The 21,931-nt window shown below is 48.2% G+C and overlaps 1 protein-coding gene across 1 annotated transcript; it reads right to left on the minus strand.

Annotated features, from left to right (window-relative positions):
* Positions 1-7,953: 7,953 nt before the first annotated feature.
* C12H16orf89 (chromosome 12 C16orf89 homolog) lies at positions 7,954-17,566 on the minus strand. The gene is made up of 8 exons (XM_021209903.1): positions 17,337-17,566; positions 15,568-15,717; positions 14,001-14,151; positions 12,945-13,062; positions 12,189-12,324; positions 11,019-11,123; positions 8,721-8,801; positions 7,954-8,346 (listed from the first exon to the last, which is right to left on the minus strand). The coding sequence occupies exons 1-8, from the start codon at positions 17,530-17,532 to the stop codon at positions 8,126-8,128; spliced, it is 1,158 nt and encodes a 385-aa protein (XP_021065562.1). The 5' UTR covers positions 17,533-17,566; the 3' UTR covers positions 7,954-8,125.
* Positions 17,567-21,931: the final 4,365 nt, after the last annotated feature.

Raw genomic sequence — 21,931 nt, forward strand, 5'->3', positions numbered from 1 at the left:
CTCCTCCTTCTCCTCCTTCTCCTTTTTTCCCCCATAGGGTTTTTCTGCATAACTGGTCCTAGAACTAGCTCTGTAGATCAGGCTAGCCTCAAAATCAGATATTCACCTGCCTGTGCCTCCTGGATTCTGGGATTAAAGATATGAGCTACTGCCACCTGGGAGGTTCTTTTTCTTTACCAGGTAAAGAATTAAAAGGCAAGAAACATTTGAAAGTCAAGCAAAGCCAAACCTTATCCAAAGAGGACAATTTTACTAGAGTTTAAGAAGAAAATCTCCAAGGCAGGTGAGGTGTGTGTCTCAGCAGCTGTCCAGAGGAAGAGAAGGAGAAGGAAAAATGCCACGCAGCTCGGGTTAGGTCAGCACGGAGGTCGGCTTCATGGCAGGATGGCTTAGGAGGAGGAGGGCTTGAGAGACTGTAAGAAAGCCCAAAGTACCAGAGAAAGCTGCTTAGGTTCTGGTCCCTGTCTGAAAGAAAGGCAGAGCACCTGAGAAGGAAACACAAACACACACACACACACACACACACACAAATCAAAATTTAAAAATAAAACGTAGGATTTTCTTAAAAGGCATTTTTAAAGAAAGTACATTTGCTCATTAAAGAGGAAAGCATTCTCTCTCCTGAGTGTGTCTTGGCGTGCAGGCATTCCTAAGGGCCGTCCCGTGGTCCTGAGGGCGAGTTCCTTTGCCAGACCTGTCTGACTGGATTAACTCTTGTGTTTTGTGTAGCTTGGTTTATCTTCATTTTTTTTTTTATTTTTTATTTTTAGATTTATTTATTATATATAAGTACACCGTAGCTGTCTTCAGACACTCCAGAAGAGGGCGCCAGATCTTGTAACGGATGGTTGTGAGCCACCATGTGGTTGCTGGGATTTGAACTCAGGACCTTTGGAAGAACAGTCGGATGCTCTTACCTGCTGAGCCATCTCACCAGCCCTTTATCTTCATTTTTGTTTAGTTTTATTTTTGAGGCAGGGTCTCTGATTTATAGGCAGGCTGGCTTGAAATTCAGGGTGTAGACTGGTCTAGAGCCTCTTGCTTCTACCTAATCCCCAAGTGATGGGATTAAAGGCACAGGTCCCCAACCTGTTTTGGGTATCTTAGAATGACAGGTCTCCACTCTTTCCTCCTCTTGACCAGAAGAAACTAGTTTTCCTCTAGGATATAGGAACGGCTGGCGAGATGGCTCAGCACATAAATGAACTCACTGTGCAACCTGAGATGGAGACCCTGAATCCACGGAGAGGAGGAGGAAGAGAACTGGCTGCCGAAAGTCTGACCTACACGTGTGCACCACTGCCTAGGCGCCCACTCGTATCACACACACAGACCATAATAGCTGACTGACTCAAGTTTCCAGGTGACAAGTGTCCTGTGTTTTAGCAAGTCCTGAGCCTGGGACCCTCCTGGTGAGTGTCCCCTTGAAGCACAGCGTGTGCTGCAGTGCTGCCTGCCAGAGGCTGCTCCTCTTAGGGCTTCCCCCGAGGCAGTGCCCAACACAAAATCCAGTTCCTGACCTCCTCAGGGGCATTGCCTATCTAGTAGGTGCCAGGGATTTGAATAGGTTTAAGCCCCTTTCTGTCTACAGTGAGCAGTGTGTGTGCTTGAAACCAGAGCCATGCTTCCTGGGGCCTGTGTGTGATCAGGCTCAGCCATCTGTCCTGGGCCATGTCCTTCACAAAACTCATGTTCTTTGCAAGACCTCAGAATGGGTTTCTTAGACGCAATTAGTGGAGATGAGGTCATCCTAGAGCTCAGGGGATTGCAAACCCAGTCTGACTGCTGTACTGAGAAGAGGCAGATACACACGGGGGAGGCAGGGCTACATGGAGACATTGGAGCCACTGGAGAGGGGCAGCCACAAGCCAAGTGATGTCTACGATGTCCAACAGCCACCGCCACTCAGAGGCAGGCAGCAGACTGTGTGCTGCGGACTGAGCCCAGATTCTCCTGAGATTCCAGAGAGCCTGCATGGCTGGCGCGCTAGTTCTTAGAAGCTAATACAGCTGAGAGCCAGCAAACGGCTCTTCACAAATGACTCTGAGGCCCGAAGTAACCATAGCTCACTCCTGTGAATGCTGTTCAGAGAGGCTGCCTCTGGGGGTTTGACACCGCCGTGTTGATGTGGCAGGGCCATGTCTCTGTTCTTTCCTAAAGGCGGGCAGCCAGCAAGCCAGGCCTGCCAGCATCCTTCATGACTCCAGAAGTTCTTCTCTGGCTGTCAGGAGCAGGCTGCTGATAAGGCAGGCTCTGACTTTGCTCTTACCTCTTTCAAAGTCCGATTCTTCCCCAGAGGTGCTATCCTGTTCAAGCTTGGCAGACAACTGAGCTGGGCTGCTGGCAAAATGTTTTTGTACACTGTGTAAAGTTTACCCCTGTATTATTTCAAATGTTGATTTCTTCATCCCACTATCTAGTTTCAATCTGTGCACATGGCTCAGTTATATTTACTCTGAGAAGCTGCTGTCTCAAGTTTATAGAAACATTGCTCCTTATTCGTTCTCTGCTTTGCCAACAAAAGCCAATGGGCCAATACAGAGCTTTAGAGAGAATAGGTGGGGGAACTTCTGATTCTAGGAGGGGTGGAGAAAGAGAAAGGAAGGAAGGAGGGGAGCCATGAAGAGAGGTTGAGGAAGCATCAGAAGAGAGCTGGAACAAGAGAGGAAACATGCAAGTAACATGGGGATATGAGTGGGAGGAAGCTGGCCAGCTTGCAGGTTAGAATGGAGTAATGATTGCTCAATATCTGGCTCAAGGCAATTTTAAAAATCTTAGTCTCTCTGAGTGTTTATTGGGGACCAGCAAAGTCAAAGAAATACAGCTGCCAGATTAATTTGCTATTTACTCTTATAATAAAAATGATTCGTGCTACATAATAATTCATGGCTATCTGTCTGTCTATCTCTGTCTGTCTGGGCCTGAGGTTGATAACAGGAATTATAATGATCATTTTTCCACCTTATTCATTGAGGAAAGGCCTCTCAATCAATCCACCATTAGTGGATTGCTCTGGGGACCCTGTATCTGCCTCTGGGGGCTAGAGTTACAGGGCCACTGCACACACCTTTTATTTATATGGCTTCTAGAGATCTGAAATCTTCTTCCTATGCCCGTGTATCAAGCACCTTAGCTATTGAGCCATATTCCCAGCCCCCTTGTCCAGGATCAGTTGATTTCAGGGAGACAGACATAAGGTAGGCACAGGGTGAAGAGCCCAGGGAGCCGGATGCTGCTGGTGCATGGATGGAGGGCTCCTTCAGCCCACGTAGACTGCACCATGAAAGAGAAAAGGAGAGCCTCCTGATGCCAGCCAGGATCTGGATCTGTTGGTGTGGAAACAGGAAAAGTGGACAAACAACAATGATGACAAACCAAAACCAAACTGGACAGTGCTGCTGCCCGCCTTTAACCCCATCACATGGAAGGCAGAGGCAGGTGGATCTCTGTGAGTTCAAGGCCAGCCTGGTCTACAGAGAAAGTTCCAGGTTGAAAAGCAAGCAAAAATAAGAACAAAACCATAACAAGAAAACAGTACCAAGCCATACATTAGCAGCAGCCCATCTCATCCTTTGTCAGATGTCTTCCTGCATCCATGAGGCACATGGCCAAGTTGGGGCCTGGATGAGAACACTACATAAAAGAAAGAGTCAGGGTTCGTGTGTGTGTGTGTGTGTGTGTGTGTGTGTTTTCTTTCTGGGGATTGAGTAAAGTCTGGCACCTGCCTGTTACCATCAGGAGCAATTTCCCACGTGTGCACACATTCTGCCCTTTAGCTTTGCAGGCCGGTGGGCCACAGGCGAGCCCAGGAACTGCAGAGCTCCTCCCGCAGCAGCCTTCATCCTGGCCTTGGGGTTGGCTTTCTGGGCCTGCTGATAAAGCTGGGAGACGATAGTTGATATGAGCTGGGGAGAAATCACAGGAAGGGGTGGAAGAGGCAGGCCCACCCGTGTTACAGCTCTGAATAAAATGCTGCTTGGATGATCAGCATCTGCAGTCCCAGTCAAAGGCAAGACGGTAAAGGGACATAGGGATATGGAGACAGAGTTGCTGGGACAATTATTTCACATCAGCCCTCTGTCATATTTGTGGGCTCCAGGAGAGTTAGTGTTATTAGCAAAAGCAACCTCAAGCTTCCGCAGCTACCTAGACAACTGTGTACCTTCACCACAGGCATCATTGAGGCAGAGAGAACAGCCGGTCACGTATGGCTCCGTTGAGTGAACTCCAGAATTAACCTTTAAGGTTTCATGTAACCCAGGCTGGTCTTGAACCTTGATCCTCCCACCTCCACTTCACAGGGCCTGGAAATTGAAGAGCTTGTGCCACCATGCCTTTTTTAAATATACGGTTAGGGGCTAGAACTCAGGACCTTGAGCTTGTCTGCCAGTCTGTTTTGCTTTTATGTCATGTGTGTATGTGTGTGTGAGCTGTTAACATGACGATGGAGATTGACCTCAGGGCCTCAGGCCCTATCAGCTGAGCTTCATCCCAGTCCTCAGTGTGGTTCTGGCATTCCCTGAGAGGGTGCCCTTATCGTAAGATTGCCCTGCCAGCACAGGCTCTCCTCCCTTCCCCCAGCCCTGGTGAGTAACATGAGCCTTGGGACCACATCGTTGTTCAGCTCAGTCACTAACCCAGCTCAGACTCAGGAAGGATGGGGTGGGCATAATTCTTCTGTAATCCGTTGGTGTGAAGCCGCCTTCTCCCAAACCTCAGAGCCTTGTCTTGGTGACTTTGTGTTGATGAAGTGGTGCTAAGGAAATACTTAAAGGCCAATAAGTGTTAGGCTTTGGTTCCCAGTTCACTAAGAAGGCAGCAGCCTCAGAAGCATGTCATATTTGCCACTCCATGCCAGGCACAGCTCCTGGGCCTGACAACTTAAGAGGGATTGTGGTAGGGTATCCTGGGCACAGTAGGGGAAGATTAGGAGAAAGGAGAGATTTAAAGGATCAGTTCCACATCACTGGTTTTCAGCAGAGCACAAGAAAAAAGGGTTGGTTACTTACTAAAAACCTTAGTGACAGGCTGGAGAAATGGCTCAGTGGTTAAGAGCAATGACTGCTCTTCCAGAGGTCCTGAGTTCATTTCCCAGCAACCACATGGTGGCTTAAAATCATCTGTAATGGGATCTGATGACCTCTTCTGGTGTGTCTGAAGACAGTGACAGTGTGTTCAAATACATAAAAACAAATAAATCTTAAAAAAAAAAACCTTAACGACATATCTCTTCTTTAAACTTTTTTTTTTTTAAATCTAGCATGCGTTTATGTGTGTGCATGCATTCTTGGAATGCATGAAGTTGCATTTCAAGTTGCATTCTTCTTGGGCAGAAGTTGGGTCTTGCTTCCCTCTGTTGAGTCGGGCTTTCTCATTCCTGCTGCTGTGCTGTCTGGTCGGACTGGCCTTTGGGCTTTTGGAGTCTCTGATCCCTGCCCCCCATCTCCAGGTAGGAGGTCTGGAAATACAGATGTACAACACCACATCCAGCTTTTAAACATGAGTTGTTTGTGTATAGGGACATGTGTGTTCTGTGCATGCCAAGGCCCATGTGTGGAGGTCAGAAGTTGGTTTGAAGGGGTGAGTTCTCTACCATGAAGGTTCTGGGGTCAAGTTCAGATTGCTAGGCAAGTGTCTTTACCCTTAAGTCATCTTGTCAGACACATCTGCTTGTTTTTGAGACAAGGTCTAGCTGATAGGAAGATCAGCCTGCCTCTGCCTCCCAAGTGCTGGGACTACAGGTGTGAGCTGTCTTGTCCCACCCACATCTGGTTTATATTGAAGGGTTGAAATTGGGTTGTCAGGTTTGCATGGCTGGTTCCTTTCTGGCAGTTTGAGACAGCGTCTCATGTAGAACAGAACAGCTAGTCATAGATTCAGTACGTAGCCAAGGAGGACCCAAGATTCCTGATCCTCCTGCCTCCACCTCCCAAGTGCTGGGATTTCAGGTGTGTGTCATCATGTCAGATGACTCCACAAGGGGCATGCTAATTCCCAGGCTGTGGTGTGGCTTGACTGTCACATGAGTATATCAGCAGTCTTTCCACTTATGGCACAGCACCTTCTGGATTTGGGGTGAGTTGGGGGCTTGCTTTTTACTTTAAAGCTTGATACAAGCAGTGTTCACGGTGTACCGCCATCCCTACAGATGGTACTGAACCCCTAAGAATGTTCTAGAAGATCTTTTCTAAAATGCTAAAACATTGAAATAATGTCTTGAGTCAGTGGGAAGAAGTGGGAGGGGAAGACACTCCAGGGAGGGCCAGCTGTGCCTTCTGATGATCTGGTACACTCCCCTCATTTTATGACGATCTAACCTCGTAACTCCTGGTGACATTTGCTTGGCACTTGGTGTGACAGGCACAGCATTTGGCACTCTAAGGACATCATCTCCACGCTGTGATTGTCATACTGAGATAGGTACTGTCATCAGCCTGATGTTACCGAATGGGAAACTGAGTCACAGAGAAGCCATGTGTTGCAGTGACTTTGTCCAGTGACACAGAGCACTGTAGCCTGTGGTCAAAGTAACAGTGCTAACCACTGAGCAGTCTGCACTGCCTTTGTACCGTGCTGGGTCTGCACACACCATGCCCTCAGGACTTTCAGAGTTCTGTGCACAGGATGTAGAAATCAGCTCCTGTCACCATTCATGGCCACAGGATGATCTCGGCCTCACTTCTTCCTCCAGCCATCACACTGCAGTTTAACTACCATCCTACCACTATTAAGAAGCAGAACCACCTCAGGTCAGGCACGGTGGCACACACCATAATCCCCAGTACTGAGGTGGAGGGGGTGTGCTGCGAGTTAGAGGCTAACATGGGCCACAGTGCCAGACACTGTTTCAGGAAAAATAAGCAAACAAAAAAATACCCCAAAAACTAAACAACAACAACAACAACAACAAAATGCAAAGCAAAATGACAGACGATGAGGTGAGTCTTAGAAGACCTGGTTGTGGGTCCTCCTGGTAGGAGCCACGCCACTCTGTCAGGAGTGTGTTTGTTATCATGGTGTGCATCTGTCTTACTCCAGCTTCCCTCCCCATCCGTGTCTCACACATCCCTTGTCCTTCTGCCATCTTATGAAGCAGTGTACAGGCTCTCACCTGATGCTGTACCATGGCCCTGCACTTTACAGACTCCAGAACTGTAGGCCAAAGAAACCTCCTTGATGGTTTGAATTCCTATGGCCTTCATAGACTCATGTACTCGAATGCTTGGCCTATAGAGAGTGGCACTATTAGGAGGCGTGGCCTTGTTGGAAAAAGTGTGTCACTGTGGTGGCAGACTTTGAGATCTCCAATGCTCAAGCCCAGTGTGGTACACAGTCTCCTGCTGCTGCCTTTGAATCAAGAGGTAGAACTCTCAGCTCCTTGTCCAGCACCATGTCTACCTGTGTGCTGCCATGCTTCCTGCCATGATAAGGACTAAATCTCCAAAACCATAATCTACCCCCAATTAGTTGTTGTCCTTTATAAGAGTTGCATTGGTCATGGTGTCTCTTCACAGTCATGAATCCCTAACCAAGACAACTTCCCTTACTTATGAATCACCTAGCCTCAGTTATTTTGTTATAGTTACAGAGAACAGAGTAGAACATTGGTCCATTCAGGATTTGTGTTGATTGAGATAAGGGACTTGAAACAGAGATCTGAAATCATCCAAGATTGTCCTTATGCCTGAGAAAACAAGACTCGACTCCAAACAGGGGATAGTGGCACACACTTGTGATTTTAGCATTCAGGAAGTGGAGACAGAAGGATCTTGAGCCCAATCTAGACTACATATCAAGATCTGACACACAGATGCAATGTACCTGTAATCCCAGCAACTGAAGGCAGAAGCAGGCAGGGTCTCTGTGAGTTCCAGACCAGCCAGGGATACACAGTGAGACCCTGTCTCAACATGTGATCTGACACTTTTACACAAGAGACAAAAGACTCAGCTTCAATTGACTGTGCTTTATGTAGTCTGCTGACATCTGGGCCACCCCACTCTCCAACCCTGCCTTCCCTGGCCCTGCTCTCCCAAGACTTTTAAACACCCAGAAATGGCGATGGGGGTATAGCTGGTCACTTTCCTCAATCGCCTCCTCAGCCTGTGACCTCTGACGCCAGGACTTAAGAAACGCTAAGGGGCCTACCAATCCTCCGGACTTCAGGGCTGGCAGCACCATCTTGGTAGTTGCTTGCTGGTGACTGTGTGGATGAATATGAATCTCCATTGTTTGGGTAGTATTCTGGATGTGCATCTCCATTGTCTGGGTGGTATTCTGCCAGGATGTAGAGAAAGCCACCCAGGGCTGCGACGGCAGTGGCTGTGTTGTGGCACGAACAGCCATCTGTTGGGGTGGGAGGGGGAAGAAGTCCTGGGAGCAAACTTGGCCCTTTGTCCAACACAATCCATCATAAATACTATATGAGTCCCCCCCCTGCCCCCAGCCAATGTTCCTGAGCATGTTGATGTTCTGTACAGAACTAAGAAGCTCGTCATAGATGTTGACTTCTGCTCTTGCCTCTACAAGTAAGAGGGCTCCTCAGTGGCTCAGACCTCTTTTCACTGAGAGCAAACAGGAATAGCTCAGTAGTAGAGCACTCAGTGAGGAGGCCCAAGGTCTTATTCCCTGGTACCAGGGGAAAACAACCACCACCACCACGCAGGTGAGAGCCTTGATTGTTTGGGTGATGGGTAAATGAGCCCCCAGGCATTACTTACCTGCGAACAGTTTTTCCCGCCTTCGCACTCTTCTCAGAGTGCCCTGCTGATGTGGAACTTCAGAAGGTTCACCCTTTGTGTCTGGAGAAGAGCCAAAGGTGAAGTTGTCGGGATGAGCTTTAACACTCACTCAATAAGCCTCTCCCCCATGACCCCTCAAGGGACTTGGATCTTCTAGGTTTCTGCTGTGCCTAGCGGCAGATCCCACCTCAGGGCCACGTTTGTCCTCTGTCAACTTACCCCTGCCTCTAGAGGGCCTCCTAAAAAGTGCAGGGTCTACCCTGCCCAATCAAGTGTTGGGCCTAGAGCTCTGCACTCTGGAAACCATTGTAATATTGTTTTTGTTTTCTTGAGACGTGGGTCTGTATAGCTTTGACTGCCCTGGAACTCACTCTGTAGACCAGTCTGGTCTTGAGCTCCCAGAGATCCATCTTCACCTGCCTCCTAAGTGCAGGGATTAAAGGGCGTGCACCACCAGGCAGAACTGTTAGGGTCTCAGCTTCAGCCTCCCAAGCACTGGTGTTATAATAGATAGTATAATACTGGTGTTATAATAGATAGATAGTATAATACTGGTGTTATAATAGATAGATAGTATAATACTGGTGTTATAATAGATAGATAGTATAATACTGGTGTTATAATAGATAGTATAATACTGGTGTTATAATAGATAGTATAATACTGGTGTTATAATAGATAGTATAATACTGGTGTTATAATAGATAGTATAATGCTGGTGTTATAATAGATAGTATAATGCTGGTGTTATAATAGATAGTATAATNGTTATAATAGATAGTATAATGCTGGTGTTATAATAGATAGTATAATAGATGTGAGTCGCTGCTTTTGAAACTTCTTTCATCTTTTTTATTTATGCTTGTGATACTTGGGATAGAATCTGGGGTCTTATACATGTGGGCCTGCACTCCACATTTTGCCCTTTTTAAAATTATTATTAGATCTGGAGAGATGGCTCAGTGGTGAAGAACACTGGCTGCTCTCACAGAGGATCGGGTTTGACTCCTAGCACCAATATGGGAGCTCACAACCATCTGTAACTGCAGTCCTAAGGGCACTGAGTCCTCTTCTGGCCTCTGTGGGCATTGCATACATATGGCGCACAAACATAATATATGAAGAGAAAACACTCACACACATAAAAATTAGTTAAAAATAAGATTACTATTACATTAAATCGTGTGTGTGTGTGTGTGTGTGTGTGTGTGTGTGTGTGTGTGTGTGTGTGTGTGTAGAGGTCAGAAGACAACTTGTCATTAGCTCTCTTCTACCACGTGAGTCTAGGTTATCAGATTTGGTTACAAAGGCTTTTACACCCTAAGCCTTCTTGAAGTCCTGCATCATTTTAAAATAATATTTTGAGACTCAGACCAGCCTGAAATGCACTTTAAAGCTATTCAGGCCTTGAACTTCTGATCTTCCAGTCTCAGTCTCTTCAGTGGCTAGGATGACAGGGCTGCATCACCAAGCCTTAGGGACTCACCATATCTTAGGGCATCACTAAGTCTTAGGGCATCATGAAGCCATAGGGCATCATCATGCCTTGGGCATCACGAAGTCTTGGGCATCACCATATCTTTTTGTATTTCCAAGCCCTAGTACATTACCATGTCTTAGCTTTCCTCTTATCTCAAAGGCAGGTGCTGCTTTAAGGACTCCAAGTTTCTGGATAGAAATTCTGGCTTTTCCTGGATACCTGTTCTGTGGCAGGCACAAGCTAGAGATTCATGGAAGGTTCAAGGAAGGCAAATAAATGACTTATGGTCATTATTAGCCCAGAGACAACCTGAGGCCACATGTCACAAGGTTGGAAAGACTCATCCCTGGCTTCTTAACTAGGTAGCCCTCCTGGTGGCCTTCCATGATAGCTTCAGGGAATGGAAGAGCCTTCGCCAGTGTTCTGTGCTTTCTCTGCTCTTGGCAGAAGTTGGCATGACCATATCCATTGGTGTGGCGAGGGAGTATCTACCCATTCTCTACAGCTCTGACTTTCTCTGCCACCCAGATAATGTCTGTCTGGCATATTCACAGATGCTCAGGGGATGCTGAAGAAATGGATTTGTTAACACAAGTGCAGCAACTTAAGTCTTCCCGCAGATGGCGTCCCACTGGCTGAATTGGGCTCTCAGAATGTCAGTTCCTTCTAGACCCATGTGTGTGCTTGCTTGTTCTAAATCACCAGTTCTCAGTGCCAGGATATCCTTCTTCTTGAGCGACCCAGAAACCAGGACCCCACCAAACAATGCTCCCAGCTGGGGCAGGCAGGCAACTCACCAGGCCTCCCGAAGCATCCCACCTGGGGGTTCTGCCAGCTGAGAATGGCCTCCAGCCAGCGCAGCTTGTAGAAGTCAGAGAAGCCGGCCATACCACAGAACATAACTGCAAACACACCAAGGCACCCTGTCGGCCGGCTTCCACCTCTTCCTGTGTCCCTGGCCTACCACACAAGGGGGACACTTAGGGACTTGTCTGTCTCTGCCTTCTCTGCTCTAGGATTACAAGGCCTGGGTTCTCTTGGCCACCAGAGGCTCCCAGGCCCTGGTCCTGCCTCTCCTGTGCTATCACAGAGTTGCTGGAGTCAGGCTTGGTGGGGGTGTTTGGATGTCCTGGCAAACAAGCAGCCACCCCGGGGCTCCCTTTCTATTTATCTCCAAGATCTTGGCTGGGTGGGGGGTGGATGGGGTGGTGTCTGTGTGCCAGCTGATCAGTCTATCCAGAACTCCTCCTGTTCTTGATGGACAAAGTACAGTCACTGTGACAAGTAGACACACAATGATCAGTTGCATTTAAGCCCCTAACAAGCAACATGTGCAAGTATACATGGCAGGCAGAGGTTAACTACGGTATCAATCCCAAAGAATTGCCCATCTTATTTTTTATTGCATTATTTATTTTCTTTCTGTGTGCATGCCGTGGTATGTGTGTAGAGATCAGAGGACAACTTGTGGGACCTGCTTCTCTCCGTCCACCCTGGGACTCATGTCTCAGGGACTGGATTCACATGCATAGGTTTAAAAGTGAGTACGTTTTTTTTTTTTTTTCACTCCCTGAGCTATCTAGCCAGCCTTACCCTGTTTTTCAAGACAGGGTTTCTTGGAGGGACCTTGGATTTACCCATTCACTTAAGCTGGCTGGTGACCAAGTCCAGGAGATCCACCTGTCTCTGCCTCCCCCCGCCTGCCCCCAGGATCCACCTGTTTCTGCCTCTTCTGCTCTAGGATTACAAGGTGTGCCATGTTTCACCCTACCTGGCCTTTTCACAGGAATGCTGGGGATAGAACTCATGTCCTCAGGCTTGTGAAACAAGCCCTTTGCTGACTAAACTATTCCCCAGCCCTGTAGCCTCTGTGTTTACTTGCTTAATTTAGCAATCCCAGGTGTATGCATGCAACCCCTTTGTCAAAACCTCTCTACTCTATGCTGCGGGCAGAAGGCCAGGCTCACTGTTTTCCATGAAGAGGTCTTGGACAGGGTAGGCGTATCCAGTGGCCTCAGCTCTTTGGTTCAGGCCCATCATATTGGCACAGAAGATGTCCATGTAGTGCTGGCTGTGGAGGAACAGTCCCTCCGTGCACCCTTGCTGGGGGATAGACAACAGGAGATACATAAGTGTGTGGGAGACACGTGCTCAGTCGGGAAGGCCTGCAGCTCTGAGCAGGTCTTGCCAGGGCTGTGTTAGGAGGAAGCTCTCTCCTTCCCCAGCCACACCCACTTCGCAGGTCACTGGAGTCAGCTCCCACTCTGGCTTGGCTTGGTCGGCTAAGAGCCGAGTGACCGTGGCTCACTCATTACCCTTTCTGAGCTTCGAAGTCTTTTTCCAGAAAGGGAAGGCCACGCAAGTGTATCTGACCTTTTGACATTCTGAGCTGCTGTCATCCTCACAGTAGTAACAAACGGGTCTCAGAAAGCTTTATAACGTTTTAAGCAGGATTACAGTGTCGTGTTGTGCTGCATTCACTAGTGGCAGGGCTTAGACTAGGGCATTTTGTTTAGTGGGAAATGTGGCTAGGTGATGCCTGGCATGAGAACAAACACTGGGTGGCGCTCTGCAAATATTAACTCCCCCACCCCCACCCCCAAAGGTCTTGGAAGGCAGCTCCAAGTGCTGCTGGGAAGCATGGCTGGGCAGGGTCACCACACTGTGCGGTGGGAGGAGAAGTGGAATCGAGAATCAGCTTTCTTTCTCTGCACAGCACTTACCATTCTGGCCCAGAGGAAGAAGAGCAGCTGATGGGAGAGGCTGTAGCCTGCGCAGCCGGCCTTGGTCATAAGGGTTCTGCAGAAGTTGGAGAGCCTGCACGGCTGGCTGCTGTCTGTCCTGGGAGGAGACAACCCAGGCTGATGAGGACAACGCTCCCTGTCTATCCCACCCTGGGTCTGGCCACCTGTGTTTCCCTCAGTGATTGTTAGGGTGAGAGTTCTGGGCTAAGCATAAGGGCTGCCAAATAAAACACAGATGTCGCCGTAGGTCTTTGTTTTCAGACAAGGTCTCATTCTGTAGCCTGGTCCTCCTGTCCCCCGCCTCTTTGAGTGCTGGCACTACAGGTTATGACATCATGTGACACCGTGACTGGCTGTGTCTGGTCTTGATCTAGCTCAGAGGAGACTATGCTGAACTGTCCTGGGCTTGGGTAGCCACCAGTGTCTGACTTCCTTTTGCTCCACCGAGTCCCCAAATATCTTTCCTATCAGCCTCCTAAATGAAGGACCATTCAAACCCAACAACTCAGGGAGTGTGGTCTGGACTCAATATACTTGGTCATATCCTATATGATAATGTAGGTTACCATCTAGAGTGCAGGCCCTCTGTGGGTCACCTGTGGCTTGGCACCTTCTCTGAAGGAGGCTGAGAAGATAGTGCCCCTATTCCTGCCCTGCCCCCTGCACTAAAGGGCCCTAGACCTTGCTGCAAGCCCATTGGCTACAGAAGGAGCTAGGGAGTGAGACTATGTTTGGTCTTGTCTCCCTGGATCCATGGAGTCTGTAAATAGCCCCCAGAGACTAGGTGGGAGGTGCATGGGGCCCTGAAAGAATTGGCGAGGACTGAGGTTTTGTCCTGTGGAGAGGGACTCAGAGAAAGCCACTTTGGGGAGGAGGTCAAGCGCTATGGTCCAGGGAAAGTGAGACCTGGATTCTGTGGAGTAGGGTGGGAGAGGGCTTCTGAGTGTGCACATTCACCTGCATTTGCTAAAGGCTCTGGCTGTGGCCAAGGGGTCATTATGGGGGTTTCAGGTACTGGGATGTTGGGGGACCCACCCGGTTCCTAGAAGTTGCACCAGGCACACATCGCTGCTTTCCTCTGAGAAAGAGTCCAGGGGCTCCAGCCAGGGGTAGACCAGGGAGGCATTGGTGCGTTTCCAGGCATTGGGCAACTTCCAAAACCCAGGCTGAATGCTTGGCTGGAACTCTGCAGAAAAGGAGCGGTAGCCAGTGTACTGAGTGCTCAGGGACTGAGCTATAGCACTGCTGATTATCCCAGCCCAGAAAGTGCGTGCTCCTCGTCCTAGTTGGAGTTTCCACTGCTGTGATAAAATACAGTGGCCCAAAGCAACTTGGGGTACGAAAGGGTTTATGTCAGCTTAAAACTCTCAGGTCACACTCCATCACTGAGGGAAGACAGGAAAGGGCAGCAACTGGAACAGGGCAGGAGAGTGGAGGCAGGAGCTGATGCAGAGGCTGTAGAGGAGTGCTTGCTTAGAGTACCCAGGACCACTTCCCCAGAAGTGATACCACCCATAGTGAGAGGGCTCCTCCCACACCAATCAAGGGAAACCACTGTACACTCTCCTACATGCAAATCATATGGAGGCATTTCTCAGGTCACATCCCTCCTTCCAAATGACTCTAGCTTTTGTTAAACTGGCATAGAACTATCAGGACACCTTCCCTGAGACCTAAGGCTTCAACAGGTGGCCACTCTTCCCAAGTTTCCCTGGATTGAGCACAACATTTGACTTACACCAGTTACCCTTTTCCTGTCAGGTCTCATGTAGCCCAGGTTGGCCCCAAACTCACTATATAGGATGACCTTGAACTCCAGGTCTTCTTGCTTCCACCTCAGCAAGTGCTGGGATTATGGGCATGGACCACCAAGGCTGATTTATACATTGCTGGGAGGGAACTCAGGACTTTGTATGCATTAGGCAAACTCTCTACAGCTAAGCTGCATCTCTACTAGTCCTTGGTGCCCTTTTCTAAAATGTGATCTAGACCTCTGGATGGTAACAGCTCCAGCTTGTGAAAGTCGTCATCCATACTGCGCTGGATTTCAATGACGTAGCTGTCCTTGAGTCCTCCATACTCCTGTGAGTAACCCCGTATCCATATTGCTGTGAGTGACCCTGATAAACTCACTGGTTCATTATCATTATTTTGGCCTGTCATCATTCCCCTATCTGGGGTAGATAGACATTCATGTCTCCCCAGAGAAGGTGTCACACAATAGGCACTAGAGTTAGACATGCCCCCATCCCCACCAAGAACATATGAGTTGGATTTATAGGTTTGGAAGTCTCCATGGGATCCTTAAAGGGGGCAAGGTGATGAACTTTTTTGATACAAGATACAGAGTGGTAGGCACAAAGCTCTCTGTGCAAAGTGATGAAGACCTTTTCAAATGCTCTCACCATGGAGGCATGCCACCTGTTTGTCTGGTCTAGGATGGGAAGTCTGGATTGAAACCAGGAAGTGGGTCACCTGTGCCTTCCTGAAGACTGGTGTGGGCTGTGTGGACCCTGCCTTGCTTCAGGAAGTGTTGATACATTGGGATTTCGTGAGCACTCAGGATGCTGCCTTTGATGCGATAGTCCCACCCTGCTCTTACCTCTTAGGTACGTGGGGTCACTCTGCTTGAGGTAGAAGATGGATTTTTGGAGGAGAGCAGACAGTGTGTTGGCCATCTGTCCAGCACGCATGCTGAGAGGCTGCAGCAAGGGCTTGTGAGCCCATTTTTCCTGAACTCCTCGGAGTTGCACTGAAAGGGAGGTTGAAAGTCGTTCATTCCAACATCTGATCAAGCACACAAGCAGGGAAAACACCCGAGGAAAACACACCGAGCTCATGGCCCAGAGTGGAAACAAGGCTTCTATAAAGCTGATCTGGACTGTGGGTCTGGCTGAGAACTTATTCTAGGACTGGGTTTGGGTTCAAGTCTGGATTCTCTATGAGATTTTTATCAACTGGCCAGAAAAAGCCACTTAATTTCTTTTCCTTTATCATCATAAAGTATTACTTCTTGGGCAGGGGAGTGTTTAGGGATTAACTGTGCTAATGTGTAGAGACTTAGCATTTTCTATTGTACAAAGAAAGCACTATATGAAGCCCAGCTTTTTGTATTAACTTGGCAGACAGCAGTCTTTGAGGGATAAGTAGGGAGGGATATGTGGAGGCATGAATTTGTTCTTACAAATTTGGCCAATGCTTATTCATCTACCATTTAGCATATCTTGTTGGGCAGTGGTGGCGCACACCTTTAATCCCAGCACTCGGGAGGCAGAGGCAGGTGGATCTCTGAGTTCGAGGCCAGCCTGATCTACAGAGTTCCAGGGCAGCCAGGGCTACACAGAGAAAACCTGTCTCAGAAAAACAAAAGCAAAAACACCAATAAAAAAAGATATCTTCATAGGTTCTTACAAATATGGGGTTGGGTTGGCATTGTATCTGCCATGCTTAACAGAAAAGGCAGCTCTAGGGAAGTTGTGACTATTATTTAGTCTCTCCCCTCCTCTTCTTCCTCCTTTCCCTTCTTTGCTTCTGTGTTGTATTTTATTTTGTTTTGTTTTGTTTTTTGAACCAGCGACTCTCTATGTAGTCCTGGCTGTTCTGGAACTCATTATGTATACCAGGCTGGCCTCAAATTCACAATTGTTCACCTGCCTCTGCCATCTGAGCACGGGGAATAAAAACGTACATCACCACACCTAGCTTATCCTTCTTAATGTCTAGAGGAATTTGGCACTTACATGTCTCTGTTTCACTTTGTCTCAGCCTGGAGGGGATGGGAGTCTCCATGGAGATGCCCAGGGCACAGCCCTGGTGGACATCAGGTGTGGGATCTTTGTCACGTCAGGCAGTGGGCTTCTCCTCACTGCAACCCCCATGTGTACGTGTATGCACGTACACCATTGTGTCTCCAGTGTCTTGGCCAGTTTCCAGCCCACTCCTTACGGATCTTATGCCTTCCAAAGCTAACAAACACTTGGCTGTCTTCCTCAGGAACTTTAGCTGCCTTTGACAGAAGGGGAGGAAACCAGGTAGGGGCACCATCTGGGGGAGGGTTCCTGTTTTGTCTGCAGCCACCCTTAGGAGAGTGACTTTTCCTTGAAGACCCACAGAGAGTTCTACCCACTGTGTTCTCAGCCTGTCAGGAAAGGGCTGTCAAAGGAACCTTTTCCTTCTGAGAGTATAATTTCCAAATCGTTCTCATATTGCCTTAAGTCCTTTCTCATTCTACAAAGTTTGATAAAGATGGCTGAGAACCACACACCCAGGAAGAGCACTGAGTCCTCATCTTATCCAATGGGAGGGGATGGGGTCCCGGGTTCTGGGCGAACTTGTTTTCTTAGCATCCACCTGAGAGCAAGGGTCACATACCTTCGAGCACTTGGAAGCCCACCACACCATCCAGGTTGATTGTGGGCAGCCTGTCCTCCAGGAACAAGATAGCCTTTTCTAATGCAGTCAGGATCAAGCCTGCCATGGTGCCCTGTGCAGTGTCTGGCCATGACAGTGAGGAGGGCTGCGGTGGCAGGGCCAGCAGCAGGAGGAGAAGCAGCCTGATCCTCGCCATGACGGGCTTTCTACTGGTGGATAGCCACACCCTGAAGTGCCAGAAATTCTCCCAGATCCTTTAAACACTCTGTTCCCGCCTCTTCCTCCATTCCTCTTACCCAGGAAGACTTGGAGACAAGTGCCAGGGCGGGGCTGCAGGGGTTAGCCACAGGGTCATGGGCATGGTCAGGCCAGTTCTGGATATGGGATTTGCTGGTTGCCATCTGGGACAAACAATCCACCATTGTCTTTGTATATGGGTGTATCTGGTGAGAGTGTGTGTGGGTGCATGCACTTTTAGGTGAGTGTGTGTGTGTGTGTGTGTGTGTGTGTGTGTGTGTGTGTCACACCTCTGGTATCATTGTGTAAGAACCATTCCACCTTGAATTTTGAGATAGAGCTTCCCTACTTCCCAGGCCCCTGACCTGGAATTTTTGTAGTCAGGCTGGCCGGCTAGTGAGCTCCAGGGTCTTCCTGTCACTATCATTTCCCAGGTACTGGGACTACAAGCCTCTTATCACACCTGACTTTTTTTCTTTTATGTAGATTTGAGGGTTGGATTCAGGTCCTCTTGTTTGTTCAGCAAGCACTTCACTGACTGATCTGTCTCCCCAGCCCCCTTGTCTTTCCACTACTGATCTAGCCAGGGTGACTGAACCAACAACAACAACAACAAAAAATCCAAAGTTTGCCTCCCCACCCAGGGTCTCACTATGTAGCCTTGACTGTCCTGGAACGCACTTTGTAGGCTGGCCTCAAACTCAGTGATCTGCCTGCCTCTGCCTCCCAAGTGCTGGGATTAAAGGCGTGTGCCACAATGCCCCACAAGTTTGTTTGAAATGAGTTTGGAAGTAGCTCATTGGTAGCACACTTGTTTTCACAAGCTTCCTCAGAATGGCACTTAAGTGACACTTAACCAGTAGAAACAGCATTCAAGTCGTGAAGGTGTGGTGGGTTGACTAGGAATGACCCCCATGGGCTCCTGTGTTTGGATGCTTGGCCCATAGGGAGTGGCACTATTAGGAGGTGTGGCCTTGTTAGAGGAGTGTGTCACTGTGGAGGGCAGTTTTGAGGTCTTAGACATCAGGCCTAGTAGTCTCCTTCTGCTGCCTGAGATTCAAGATGTAGAACTCTCAGCTCCTTCTCCAGCACCATGCCTGCCTGTGCGCTGCCATGATTCTCTCCATGACAATAATGGTCTAAAGCTCTGATCCTGTAAGCCAGTCACCCCAGTGAAATGTTTTCCTTTGTAAGAGTTGTCGTGGTCATGGTGCCTCTTCACAGCAGTAGACACCCTAAGACAGAACATGAAGCACAAAGCTGGGTGTGGTGGAGCATGCTTGTCATCACAGTTCTTAGGAGGGTGAGAAGGAGACCTGCTGCAGAACTGAGACCAGCTTAGAATGTACAGTGAGTTCAAGGCTAGCCAGAGCAACTTAGTCATCCTGACTCAAAAGTTAAAAACATAAAAACAAGGTGCTGGGTCAGTGGTAAAGAGTCTGAGAAATAAAATTTAATGGTTCATTTTAAAAATAAAAGTGGTTTAGGCTCAATTATGGATAAACAGAAAGCGCTGGACCCCTGCTAGCTATCATCCAAACTTTTAGTTTAACTACTACCCCCAAAACTAGATGTTTAGAGTGGAAAACTGCTTCCAGCCAAGGCTGTCTAATGATCTGCAGACACAATCAGATCGTGTGCTTGATAAGCTCCAGGATAAGGTGACATAAACCAGAGATGAACCCATACATTTTTGTTGAAGAAAATACAATGATAAGAAAACAAATGTGTCAGAGGGAAAAACAAGACCCAGATTGTATCCTCCTGATCACTCAGCCAATAAGAAAAGGGGCGTCGTTCAGTCACTGTTTTATTGCTGTGAAGAGACACATGACACGGCAACTCTTATAAAGGAGAATATTTAATTGGGGGCTTGATTACAGATCGGAGGTTTAGTTCACTATCCTATGACTCTGGCATCTCTAACATTTTGGGGTCTTCAACACAATCTAGGCTTCACCTTCATATCTTTACCCAAAGGACGCTCTGGACCTCTATTCGGGGACATCCTTGATATATGCCTGGCCTCAGTGGCTTTCCTTGGCTGTGGAGGGAGACCCCATAACCCCTTTCTTGTATTTTGACACTAAAGTCAGAACCCCATGGCCACCACTCCCTTTATTCTATTTAGCATCAGGCTTTTTTTTTTGTATTTTTTTTTAACTCTTTGAGCATATTTTGCAGTCTTCCTTGCTTAGCTTGTTCCCTTTCATCTTTATCTACATAAAAGTGACTACTAATAACCACATAACACAGTCATTACTACACTCTCTTGAAAATCTCCTTTGATAGTACCATTTATCCAAAACTCTTCCATTTAGCATCAGGCAGATATTTTTGGACAAGGGAAGAAAGAAATCCCCTTCTCCACCAAAATAGCTTAGGAATGGTCTCTAGGCCACCTGCTAATATTCTGCTTTGGAACATCTCTACTAGCATGGCCCACTAAGCCCCACTTAAAGCATTCAACTGCTTTCCTAATTAATTCAAAGTCCACATTCCACCAACAATTGTTATTGTCAGGCTTGTCACATCAATACCCCACTCCTGGCACCAACTTCTATCTTTTTCAGTGTTCTGATGCTGTGAAGAGACACCATGACCATGGCAACTCTGATAAAGAAAGCATTTAATTGAGGTTTGCTTACAGTTTCAGAGGCTCATTCCATTATCATGTCAGGGAGTATGATGGCATGCAGGCAGACATGGTGCTGGAGTAACAGAGTTCTACATCTGGATCCACAGGCAGCAAGAAGAGAGAGTCACTGGGCCTGGCTTGGGCTTCTGAAACCTTAAAGCCCACCTCCAGTGACACACTTCCTCTAACAAGGCAACACCTCCTAATCCTTCTCAAGTAGTGCCACTCCCTGATTCCTGAGCATCCAAATACATGAGCTTATGGGGGGGTCATTCTTACTCAGACTACGAGAGGGAGGAACAGGCTTGCATTATTAGGAGTATAGAAACTTTTTTCCCTGTTCAGTCAGCATGCCACCATTCTTGGATGTTATGCCCAGTTTTGCAGAGCCATAAACTACTGTGTTCTTGCTATTCTTAAGTCTCTGTGGGATGGTGAGCTGGGATAGGCAGCCTGGTCCCTGGTTGAGCTCAGGCTTAAAACCCTGGTGACCCAGCTGGTGATTGTCACCTGCAAGGAATGGCAGGTGCTTGGCCATGCCCCTTAGGGTTCCTGTCTCCTGTCATGTAGCTACAACCTCCCACAACCCCCCTTACCCACCCCCACACAGAGAAGTCTGTGGCCATCAGTCACATAGGAGCAGCACCAAGCCCTCCCACATGCAGATAAGGTATCTTTAAGCTCTCAGACCAAGCCAATGAGAAGTACCTGCTGTCAGGCCCTGACCCACCCCCAAACTGTATATAATCCTATCCAGGAGGAATAAAGGTGTGTGAGAACTACTCCTTAGTCTGAGACACTTGAAGCTCCCCCCACCCCCGCACTCCTCGCTGGCTAGTCGACCTCTGGTTGGCCCAGCCTGGCCCTGCTTGGCCCAACTCAGTGCAGGGTGGCATGGAGTAACTGAGATATAACAGATGTGTAGCCAGCTGCAGCAGCGGAGGTGACAGAGGCGACTCCTTCTGCTCCCTTTGCCTGAACCCTCACACCCGGCTGGGCCAGAGATCTCCATGGAAAGACTCTGGTACCCAGGCCCACAAGTCTCCAGAGCTCTGAGAGTCTACAATTCTCACAGCAATGACCAAGCCTACTCAGTCAGTCAACAGGTTCTCTAGCGCGAATTGAAAAGAGATGATTAGACAATACTGCATGACTTAAGTCTGAAACTGAAGGCAGGTTTATTTTTTCCCAATCCTCCTTTATGCTATTTTAATTACATGCAAATAATAAGGGCAATAAACCCAAATAGTCAAGGAACAAGCAAGGCAATAAGCAAAGACCTGCGATCGATCATATCGGTGATGGCTGTTTCTAAGGGCTTGCCAGCTTGATCAAAATATCTGAGCCCCCTTCCTTGTCCAAGCCCAAATCAGATGCTTGTCTGAAGCCTACTTCTTTTGTTCCACCCTAAAATTAAGATTCCTGCCTGAACTTACTTCCTTGTCATGGCCTAATGTCAGATTTCTGCCCCAAGCCCATTTCCTTGTCCTTGGCCAATGTAAGATTCTTGCCAAGCGGCCCCCAAAGCTCCCCACACAGCAGTATTTTTCTAGCTGGCAAAGTCAGAACCTCTAGAGTATCATCTTATGCATCTTGTTCTTTCTCACTTTATTGCCCATACTTAAAACGTTCCTTCCTTCCTCCCTCCCTTCCTGCCTTCCTTCCTTCCTGCCTTCCTCCCTCCCTCCCTCCCTGCCTGCCTCCCTCCCTCTCTCCCTCC

The sequence above is a fragment of the Mus pahari genome, chromosome 12 (genome assembly GCF_900095145.1).
Source record: "Mus pahari chromosome 12, PAHARI_EIJ_v1.1, whole genome shotgun sequence".
NCBI classification, from domain to species: Eukaryota; Metazoa; Chordata; class Mammalia; order Rodentia; family Muridae; genus Mus; species Mus pahari.